The 11,514-nt window shown below is 47.1% G+C and overlaps 2 protein-coding genes across 2 annotated transcripts in view; one reads left to right on the forward strand and one right to left on the reverse strand.

The window, feature by feature from the left end:
• The window catches only part of LOC106818181 (INO80 complex subunit B-like), a 22,385-nt gene extending 13,786 nt beyond the window's left edge, over nucleotides 1–8,599 (reverse strand). Inside the window, exon 1 of the mRNA XM_014822908.1 lies at nucleotides 8,451–8,599. The gene's annotated coding sequence lies outside the window, so the exon portion shown is untranslated. The remainder of the gene's footprint in view (nucleotides 1–8,450) is intronic.
• LOC106818180 overlaps nucleotides 1–11,002 on the forward strand; it is a gene marked incomplete at its 3' end in the record, with an annotated part of 12,375 nt that extends 1,373 nt beyond the window's left edge. Inside the window, exons 2-6 of the mRNA XM_014822905.1 lie at nucleotides 6,272–6,370; nucleotides 6,623–6,778; nucleotides 7,117–7,253; nucleotides 8,302–8,440; nucleotides 10,873–11,002. Of these exons, the coding sequence (XP_014678391.1) occupies nucleotides 6,272–6,370; nucleotides 6,623–6,778; nucleotides 7,117–7,253; nucleotides 8,302–8,440; nucleotides 10,873–11,002 (661 nt within the window). The remainder of the gene's footprint in view (nucleotides 1–6,271; nucleotides 6,371–6,622; nucleotides 6,779–7,116; nucleotides 7,254–8,301; nucleotides 8,441–10,872) is intronic.
• Nucleotides 11,003–11,514: the final 512 nt, after the last annotated feature.

An 11,514-nucleotide genomic window follows, 5' to 3' on the forward strand; every position in this document is an offset into this window, starting at 1 on the left:
TAGATATATGCTCTGAGCGCAAACGCGGTGATGGGAGGGTGCTCTTCATTCGTTTGCCAGTGAGTTTAGCATCAGAACACCTGCCGTCAGGTGAGCGCTGTCGCTCTGCGGCACTTGTTGTTATAGTGATCGTATAGAGGGTTCCGCGAATTTTCAAATTACCCACAGTGCAACGCCGCCGGCCATGACGGTTCCAGAAACCAGTTCAGGCATGGTATAGGTACATTGAGCAACGCACTGTTCTTTGCTCATTTTATTCACCTATTAAGCAAATCCGTCACAACGCCGCTCTCCTGCGTCCTCCACCCTCAGTGCCATTCGGCTAAAGGCTAACTACCTGGCTTTACCCAAGCTAGGTCACACTCCATGGCTAGCTAAAGCGTTCCCTATAGCTATCCCTGCGTTATTATCCACGTAATCGTGGGCTACGCAGAAAACTATCCAGATCCAGATCCAGATGTTGTCAACTGCAGCAATTGGTATCAGAGAGAGCCGCACAGCTTTTTTAGGCTGCCTAGCATGATCACAACACAAGGTAAAGTGACGAGAGACCAGGCGGACCACAGACGCTTGGAGCATTTTCAATAAAAAAAGCAATGCTGAATAAAAAAACAAAATGTATTTACTACCAATGTCTTAATGTGTCTCTACTCTCTTTCACCTAGTATTGCCGATAATTACCTGTAAATGCCGGTCAAATGCTCCTCTGCAACACACAGGTACACCGCACGCACGCCGCACGCTGCTATACACATTTACACTTATATACATATATCGCCGGCATCCAGTAGGGCACGAAGAGTCGTTGTCGTATAATGGTGTATAATATGTACCCGAGGTAACTATTTGATATGGTTAGGGTTAGGGTGTTAGGGTTAGGGTTAGGGTGTTATGGTTAGGGTTAGGGTTAGGGTGTTAGGGTTAGGGTTAGGGAGTAGGCGTAGGCGACATACTCGCCGACACCTCGGGTACTATACTCGGGTACATATACGACAACGAGCCCTTCAGCTCAAGTAGGCAGCTGTTTGAGTTGGGGTGGTGATTTCTCTTGCACGTACAGCATACTCTACATAAAATAGCACCGAGGCAACGTGAACAGAATTCACCAAGCCCAGCTTTACAATTACAGTGTGCTGTCATGATGCCTGTCCCATATTCTCTCGTCGTGACCCATGCGCGGATAGAGAGATGGTATAATCAGAGACTCGGAGTGCATAACACGTGCTCGGTTAATGTAGATGGGACTCTCACTGTTCACATGATATATGTAGACTGATACACCACTAACCCAACTGCAGAACAGTCGATCGTAGGCATCCAGGCTTTTGTGGTTCTGAAAGTCCTTGAGGGTATAAAATGGTAGAATGTTAGGTAGTCAATTCACGAGATCCAAATAAGTACATGATGGGCACAAGTTCTGGTTTAAGGACATTAATTCACAATAAGGATTGAAAATATCGGGTATGAACATGAACATTAGGGCTGTAACGATACACAAGCCTCTCGATTCGATCCGTATCTTGATATTAGCCTCTCGATTCGATTCCTTCGATTGGATTCCCAAAATATTGAAATGTTATCTTATTTTTTATATTTTCATTATTTTGCAATAAAAACTCTTAACCAACTATTACATTCTTTCTTTTTTCTCAATTTTATTTAACAAAATAACTTTAAGCGCATAATTAAAATAAAAAAACGAGCAGTCACGTCTAAATGCAGCCCTGTAAACATATTAGCGATGTGCTGTAGCTGCTGATTAGCTCACTGGCGAGTCAGGACTATTGACCAATCAGAGCGGGCGTCTCATACACACTTCGGCCGATGCACACATTATGAAGTACTACTACTAGCGGGTTGGATCGGATCGAAAATACGGGAAAAAGTATCGAGGATCGGATCGAGGGAAGAGAATCGCGATTCGATTCGATTTCGGTGGATCGTTACAGCTCTAATGAACATGCATGTATACTAGTACCTAGGCTATAGTATATACTCACGGTATTACCTTACTTAATTTGCAGTTTTATGAAAGTTTTTGAAGCCGCAATAAAGAGTATTACCAGGGACACCCATCGGTGCACCGCTATAGATTCAGGATAACAAAGCGCATAGCATAGGATAGCATTGGATTTTTAATTCAACCTCATTCATGGAAACCCCCCTGTAAACACTTTATATAGGCTTTCCTATGCACTCTCTTCGCTTTTCACTTTTCGCTCTTTGCTCTTTCACTCTCTTCCTATTCACTCTTCATTGTATTCTCTTTCGTCTGTATAGTAACCTAACAAGTCTGGTAAAAGGACAAATTCACTGTCATGATCGCAGTGCCACTCCTAAAAGTATCGAATAAGACAAATCTCACGCACTTGAAATACAGGCATTAATTGCAAATCCAACTGCACAGATTTTATATATGTTTTATATCTCAAAATTTTGCATACGCATATAGGCTATAGCTCTATCACTATAGTATAGAGCCGCCATCACTTCATACTATAATGTGCTGGATCAGTAATGGACCCAAGTGCCATAACGCTTGCTAGTATTAGAAATGTCAGGCCCAGCCGTAAAATATAGGCATCGGGCCCGCGGGCCCCTTATGATTTCGACCCATGGTGCTATGCTAGTGCTAGCACACATTGTGTGCAGGACTACAACTAGTACAAGATCGTCAGAGGAAAATGCGACTGACACACAATACCGACAAGTAGCTGCCATGGAAGAAAATATATGGCTGCTTGAACCGGTTAGATATACAGACAGCCAAACCTGTGTTATAGTCACAGTGACCTCTGTAGAAAAGACACGTCTCTAGTATAGAGGATGCTTGCTGGTTTGTTCGAGTGCCAATATCATAAAGGACACAATTAAAAAAATCTTTGTTTGCCCTCACCCGACCCAGGCTGAAAAGTTTGGGTAGGTAGGTAGGCTTTTTTAGGGGGTCTTTTTTAGAAATTCAGCATGGTGTCTACTAGAGCTAGGTGTCTACATGCTCGGGTGTGCTTTTGTGGAGATACCTTTTATGTTGAATGTTTGTTTTGCTTGGTACATATAATTAATGTATTGCCTACAGATTTATATAATGTACTCAGGGGTAGAAATTAACTTTTGAACAAGGGAGTCCAATGGACTCCTTACCCTCAAAAATAGGGAGTCCGCAGCAAAATGAGGGAGTTCGCAGTCTGAGGTTCAAAATTAAAAATATTAACGCATGTGCTTATTTTTAAGATTCGTGCAGTACGTTGCACGTCTGCCAAATTTTCTTTGGACATTAGCTAAAAAAAATACAGTAATTCCGCGAGGCCGTGCTCCGGAACGAACTAGTTAGTATGGCAGAATTTTCAGGGAGTCACACGGACTCCTGCATATATGTCAAATCAGGGAGTCTGACAGTAAATCAGGGAGTATTTGACTCCGGACTCGTGTTAATTTCGCACCCTAATGTACAGTGATATACAATTGAATTTGTAATAAAAAAAAAATGGGAAAGATCAATCAAATCTTTGAATCAGCCCCGTTTTGGCAGGTCGGGTCGGTTGAGGCACAGGTTGAGGGCAAACAAACAATATTTTTATTATGGCCTAAATGACACTTTTGCGGTTTTCCTTGACTGATATATGACCCCTATATACAGCTTTACTCGCAGCTTCAAACGTTCCTAAAAGGGAAAATTCAGCACTCGGGAAGCAATCGGATCATTGCTCATGAAAGTTGCACCTAGCTGTTGAAATAGCTTGTCAGAGCACGTTGTGTCAGCACTATACGCACTGATTCTGTTGTCGTTGATCTGTGTGTGTGTGATTCTGATCATGAAAACCATGCAGCTCGCGAGTGGTCTTCATGTATCATACAATGATGCTCAGTTTTTAAATGTCATTTTAGAATGCGTGTGAATTTGTGCATTGATTTTGTGATACTATATATAATCAAGCGCGAGCGCGATTGAGCGCAATCGAGCTCGATTGAGTGTCAGCTTAATTACTTCTGCCTGCATGAATATTGGCAGATTTATGTAAAGTGTTCATGGTGATTTATAAACCATTTAGAGTCAAACTGTTCATTTGCCCAGTTTCGTCATAAGCAATGACTTTTACGTTTCATCGGATAAGCAGACATTATTCCAACCATTTCAACCACCTCCAAAAATGTAAAAACCAAAGTACAGGTTTGTCCAACCTAATTTGTTCACCAAATTTGCTTGCCTTGTATACCGTGCCTATACATTGTCTGTCTGCCTTGCCTTTCCTACAGCAAGGGCCGACCCTCCCTTGCCTAGCTGTCATGCATTGACTGCCACCTTTGTATTGCGACCACAGAGTTAATGGAATGTTTGCAATAGAATGCAGTATTATATAATGAATATATTGCATTAGCATCTCATTCATATTTAATTATGTGCTTTATCAGCTAGGCATGTATGCAGCTGAAGATAGCCGAACTGCGGGATAAAAGATAAGGGATTAAATGTGCAGGGATTAAGTAGACCGGATTAATTTTAGCATACAAATGTATGTGGATCTCTATATTTATGCATACGCACAAGATACACACGATAGTGTTGGCACGCAGAGAGACATTTCTGGGTATATTTAAGCAAGGCTTTTCACTTTCCGTGATTTCTGCAATATATTAGTATAACGCAAGCTTTCACTATTGTTACGGCCTATGGTGTAATCGTATGTATGTATTCGTCGTGAATGTGTCGTATCAGGAGTAAGATAATATAGGTATTAATAATATCTTATATAATATTATAATATAATATTATATATATTATAATATCTTATATAATATTGGTCTTAATAATAGGTCTTAAGGTCTCCTATATTATCTTACTCCTGGTCGTATCGTAATGGTATATTCCCTCTCTCGCTTGCTAACCTGGCTACGTCACGTGATAAAAACCCGGCCAACGCCCTGGTCAGAACTGTCCGTGCTTTCGTCAAGATGTGGCACCATTGCCCCACTTATCGTGAATGCTACCTTGGCGTTAATTGCCCCAAGAGTGGTCTGTCGACGAGGCCAGTTCTGCCATAAATTTAATTAGAAGTTGCATATATGTGAATGGGCGAAATCCCCTTCACTATATTAGCACTACCAGACCAACAAGAAGGCGCTATACCCCATTAGCTTAGTAATTAGTATATGTCTCTTGTTCAAACAGTTAGACTACATGAATATATGCTTATTCATGAGGTTGCATCTTACTGAGGCTGAAGGGGTCGTTGTCGTATAGGGTACCCTGACCCTAACCCTAACCCTAACCCTAACCCCCCTAACCCTAACCCTAACCATATATCTGATCAGATAGTTACCTCGGGTACATAAATGTAGTGCCCTATGCGACAACGACCCTTTCTGTCTTACTGAGTATAGCACAGCTTTAAAATACTTAGAATCAGTGGGTATAATGTATAGAGACCTGTATACTGTAAACGACTGCTCAACAGCAGGGCCGTTTGTTACCTAGAATGTATTCATACCGACCTCGGATCTGGTACATGTGAAACTTCCTCATTTTTCAATTTGGCGAGTTTTAATAATGCAGGCCGGTTTGTAAAAGTCAAGTGTGTTGCGTTGAATTTAAATCAGTTCATAGAGCTATTTGTCGTGCCTGAGCGTTTAGTTGTGCGTGAGATATTTTGGCAATAATTGCTGTGACGTAAGTGGAGAACCACTATATTGCGTACAGCGCAAGAATGAGGTTTCTGCACCCATTTCTATTACGCTGTAGCATATAACAGTCCTTTGTTCATTAGCTGAGAATTGCATTCGCCCTACAACCAGCTGCTCCTCGACAGATAAGGAAGTCTGGAATGAAATCCGGTGCAAATCCAGCAGATAAATGGGATAGTAACGAGAAATGTGATTTAATCGAGATAAAGGACAATTTCTTATTGATTTTGTGAGAAGCAGTGATAGTAGTAGCGCAGTCAGCGGTGAAAATGTTGTGAATGGACGCGTTTGCACGCAAGATACTACAGGCTTTGTTCATGAATCTATTTGTACTATTCTCTTTCATTCACTTCACCCCTTATGTATCTCTCTCTTCCTCTGCTCCCTGACATGCACGCACTCACGCACCGACGTATCTATGCATGCACACACGCACACATGCAGACTATCTCCACTCTCTATCTCTCTCTCTCTCACTTTGTCTGGCTCTCTCTTAGCATTTTACTATTTCCCTGGGCAAAATCTTGCGCTTACTGAATAAACAGTACTTTTACTGGTACATCTCTAATCAGACTTGTTTAATGTTTTGCAGTTGCTTCCTGTGTGGGACTGGACCCGGTATTACTATGACGACTGCATTATGAACAACCCATACTACAATCCCAATAAGATTTACCACAGTGACTGCAGGGTGAGTTTGATGCAATGCCAATCGAATGCAGGGCATGAAATTCAGATTTTTTTTGGCACCGGCCCAGAGGGCTGGCAACAGCAGTTTTTTTACCAATTACCAATTGACATTATTGCATTGAAATTCTGCAGCTTGTACTATACCTGCTGACCCATCGGTCGGGAAGGGAGGGGTGTGAGGGTGTGGTGCCGGGGCAGCGGTGAATTCACGTGTTGTCGTTCTTCCACCCCGTGTCGCGACGCCTCGTCGCAGGCGTGCGAGGACCTGGAGGACATAGACCACGTGCGAAACGTCAGCTGGGAGGTGACGACCGAGTCGTATCTGCGCGCAGACGTGCCCGTCATCGTCACCGACGGCATCGCCAACTGGACCGCCACCGACCTGTTCTCCTGGGAATTTCTCAGTCAGGTAATCTCCGGCAGGAGTCGAGCGAGTTAATTAACGTTTCATTAACGTTCGTCATCGCAGGGTCGCTCACAACAGCCGCAAGGTTTCACGCTCAACGATAGTCGGGAACGCGGGAATTAAAACGAAATGGGATTAACGAGAAGAGTCGCAAATAAACTTAATTCTATACTTTACTTGCGCACATCTCTCCGGCATCGCGCGGGATGCTGACTACCGATAAGATTCCCGGTTGCCGTGACAACAGATTTCGAACGGTTGTCAGGGGGAACAGTGAGTCATGAGGTCGGGGCGTTTCGTTCTGGCTGGTCAGGCTGTCTGACTCCGCTGTGTGATTACAGTTTTACAGTACGGAGGCGGCGACGAGGGAGTCGTACCCGTGTGCGTTCACGAGCAACGTGCGAGTGAAGTATGGCAACAACCGCCTCTTCTTGAAGAAGGCAGCAAAGCAGGAGATCACCAAGTGGTTTGCCTACTGGTCAGTAAAACGCTCCTTACGTATCGGAGTTGAAGGTGATCATGTGAATCTGTCGTTCGCATAGTCACTTAAGTTTGGTTATATTTAGGTTATCTACTGATTTCTAATGTTTAGTGTCACCGAAAGATGGCCGAAAACACTGACTTGAAAAGTCACTGGTGTTAGTTACTAATGGCGATATAGTTCCTCTGTTTATTTCAGGGGCGTAAATCCCGGGGGGGGGGGTGGGGGGGATGCATCCCCCCCGCTCTTGAAGGAGGGGGGATGGCCTGTACAAATATCCCCCCTGAGATTCAAAAAAAAAGAGAAAAAAAAAGAATAGCCAAAAAGTAAGGTTGCAAACATACAAAAACACGTGAAATTGTGAGAAATTGCAATTCTTACCTGTGTTTTAATACATGTATTATTACTATAGTAACCTAACTGTGTACGCTCTCTGAAAAGTCATGAAAAGTGTTTTGAATCCTAACTTGTAGGGTTGAGTCTAGGGTTGAGATAGTGTCATCAGACATGAGAATATGGCCCACAGTATGCCTCAGATTGCAGGAAAATGGCTTAAATATTTCAAAATTTTCTGGGGGGGGGCATGCCCCCAGACCCCCCTAGCACTGGCATGCCTACGGCACGCGGGCCTGCCTGCGGCAGCCAAGGTTAATTTCGCCCCCGGCTATCGCCGATCATCCCCCCACTCCTCGGTACGGATTTACGCCCCTGGTTTATTCCTTTATCTGTCATTCACCCTATTATTCATTACATGTAAGTACATGTATTTCCCTTACTTGGCAATGGAATATATTGATTTTGCATGAAGACTATCACATACCACAATAAATTTCTCACTTCATTATAAGAGTGGTCAGTTAAAATTGACTCAGCAATCTGCATGCGGCAGCACTGCATATCAAAAGTCCTATGAATTATTAATTAAAAATAGTAATTGCTTAATTATTAATGGGGGGGGGCTTGATTATAGTGCGTGTCTAACCTCTGCGTGGCGTCGCATCGCGTCTTGACAAGGCTTGACACTGTTCATCGTGAATCGTTGCAGGGAAAACTGCGAGCGGCCCGCAGCGCGCACGTTTCGCCAGTTCTTCCGGCGCCCGTACTTTCTGCCCGCGATGGTCGAGATGGCCGAGTCGAATTGGCTGTTTCTGGCCAACAACTATCGCGCGAAAAGCTACAAAGAGGTAAGCCTACCGCGCCGTTCCCTCTCGTGCATCGGTCCTTTTATCGGATATGGCGCGGCTTGCGGTCACAGATGGCAGCACTCGTGTTGGTATGCGACGAATTGGCGAACCTAGGGCGAATCAGTTACTCTCTTCTTTCCCTCGACTGTATTACGTAGGTCGATCTGTCTATAGATGGGATAAGTACATTTGTGATATGGCAGAGTTTGACTATGTTACTGCAACATTAGGGAACTATATAACTTTGTAAATAATTTTATATTTTTGAACTTGGCCTTTGAGAGTGCGATTTTTTAATAGAATAATTACAAATATCGGCAGCGCTTCACATTATATCTCGCAATTTCGTCGATATTTTGTTCGGAGTAGTCAATTGTCGCAAGGCTATTTACCAACGGGCATGACCAATATGAGTGGTTCTGTCAGTAGCAGGTGGATGTGAGAGGTAGGTGTGGAATCAGGCGAGGTGTGGTGAGCGGAAACGCTGCGTGAGATAGCGGGCGAGTGACCGCCGCTGCGTGAGATAGCGGGCGAGTGACCGCCGCTGCCGTGCGTGAGATAGGGGCGAGTGACCGCCGCGTGATGCCATCGAGTGCGTGAGATAGCGGGGCCGAGTGACCGCCGCTTGCTGAGATAGCGGCGAGTGACCGCCGGCTGCATCGTGCGTAGTAGCGGGGAGTGACCGCCGCTGCGTGAGATAGCTGGCTGAGGAGACCGCCCGAGCTGCGTGAGATAGCGGGCGACGTGACCACCGCTGGCGTGAGATAGCGGGCCGAGTTGACTCATCCGCTGCGTGAGATAGCGGGTGAGTGACCACGCTGCGTGAGATAGCGGTGAGTGACACCGCTGCGTGAGATAGCGCGGGTGATGACCGCACGCTGTCGCGTGCGTGAGATCTAAGCGGAGTGACGCCGCTTGCCGTGAGATAAGCGGGCGAGTGAACCGCCCGCTGGCCCAAAGTGCGTGAGATATAAGCGCGGCGAGTGACCGCCGGCTGCGTGAGATAGCGGTGTGAGTGAGCACACCGCGCTCTCGGCGTGAGATAGCGGGTGAGTGACGCCGCTGCGTGAGATAGCAGCGCGAAGGTGACCGCCGCTGAAGCGTGAGATAGGGGTGAGTGAACCGTCCCAAGCTGCGTGCGATACGGCAAATGACCCGCCGGCTGTCGTGCGCTGAGATAGCCAGGGCGAGTGAACCGCCGCTAGGCGTGAGATAAGCGGGTGAGTGAACCGCTCGGCGTGGCGTGAGATAGGCTGGGTTGAAGTGACCCGCCCTCGCGTGAAGATACGGACGAGTGACCGCCGCGCCCCGGGGCGTGAAGATAGCGGGTGTATACCGGCCCGCTGCGTGAAATAGCAGGCGAGTGACCGCCGCTGCCGGCAGTGAGATAGCGGTGAGTGACCCGCCGCGGCGTGAGATAGCGGTGATGACGCCGCTCTGCGTGAGATAAGCGGTTGATGACCGCCGCATGCGTGAGATAGCGACAGAGTGACCGCCGCAGGCCAAGGGACGGGCGTCGAGACAGCGGGTGGAGTGACCGCCACTCCGCGGTGAGATAGCGGGTGAGTTGAGCCCGCCCGGCTGCGTGAAGATACGCGACGAGTGAGCCACAGCCGCTGCCGGGAGAGCGTGTATATTTTTATTTATTCTTGTGTATGTATCTCTTCTTCTGCTTGCGTGAGATAGCGGGCGATGACGCGGCCGGCTGCGTGAGATAAGGCGAGTGACCGGCCGCTGTCCGTGTGCGTGCGATAGCGGGGCGAGTGAACCGCCGCTGCGTGAGACTCCGGGCGATGAACCCGCCGCTGCCGGCATGTGCGTGAATACGGCGTAGTGACCCGCCGCTAGTTTGGAGCGTTAGTATATCTGCTAAGTTACCCATTTATACCGCTGCGCTGATCGAGATAGGGCGAGTGAAGGCCGGCCGCTCGCGTGCGTGAGAATAGCGGGGTGCAGGTGACCGCCGCTGCGTGAAGATAGCGGGTGAGTGACGCGCCGCTCGTGCAGATAGCGGGCGAGTGATCCGCCGCTGCCGTGCGTCGAGATAGCGCAGCGAGTTACCGCCGCTGCCGAGTCGGAATCGCGTGGCGAGTGACCGCCACGCTCGCGTGAGATACGGGTCGAGTGACCGCGCTGCGTGAGATAAGCCGGAGCGAGTGACCGCGTGCCTGGCCGAGTGCGTGAGATAGTGGGCCGGCGTGACGCCGGCATGGCAGTGAGATAGCGGCGAGTGACCGCGCTGCCGTCGTGAGATAGCGGCGAGGTGAACCGCCGCGTGCCGGGGTGCGTAGATCAGCGGCGAGTAAGCCGCTGCTCGCTATGCGTGAGATAGCGGGCGAGTGACCGCCGCTGCCGTGCGTGAGATAGCGGGCGAGTGACCGCCGCTGCGTGAGATAGCGGGTGAGTGACCGCCGCTGCCGTGCGTGTTGCAGGTGCCGATCATATCCGACCTGGTGTGGTTCGCTCAGGTGAGGGGAAAGACGTACGTGAAGCTGACCCCGAGGTCACCGTGCAATAGGACGTGCGACGTGCTGACGGACACGCTGTATGAGGGCGAGATACGTGAGTAGGCAACGCGATCGCCCAGCAAACGTTATCGTTAGACCGATTTTGTTTCTGACAGCAGGCCCCTAGACTCAGAGTGATATACCGTATTATCGTGTTGCATCGCTATATACTGTATTATCGTGTTGCATCGCTATATACAGTATTATCGTGCTGCATCGCTATATACAGTATTATCGTGTTGCATCGCTATATACCGTATTATCGTGTTGCATCGCTATATACCGTATTATCATGTTGCATCGCTATATACCGTATTATCGTGTTGCATCGCTATATACAGTATTATCGTGTTGCATCGCTATATACAGTATTATCGTGTTGCATCGCTATATACAGTATTATCGTGTTGCAGTGCTATATACAGTATTATCATGTTGCATCGCTATATACCGTATTATCGTGTTGCATCGCTATATACCGTATTATCGTGTTGCATCGCTATATACAGTATTATCGTGTTGCATCGCTATATACCGTATTATCATGTTGCATCGCTATATACCGTA

This window comes from Priapulus caudatus, unplaced genomic scaffold, assembly GCF_000485595.1.
Source record: "Priapulus caudatus unplaced genomic scaffold, Priapulus_caudatus-5.0.1 Scaffold2077, whole genome shotgun sequence".
Taxonomy (NCBI): domain Eukaryota; kingdom Metazoa; phylum Priapulida; class Priapulimorpha; order Priapulimorphida; family Priapulidae; genus Priapulus; species Priapulus caudatus.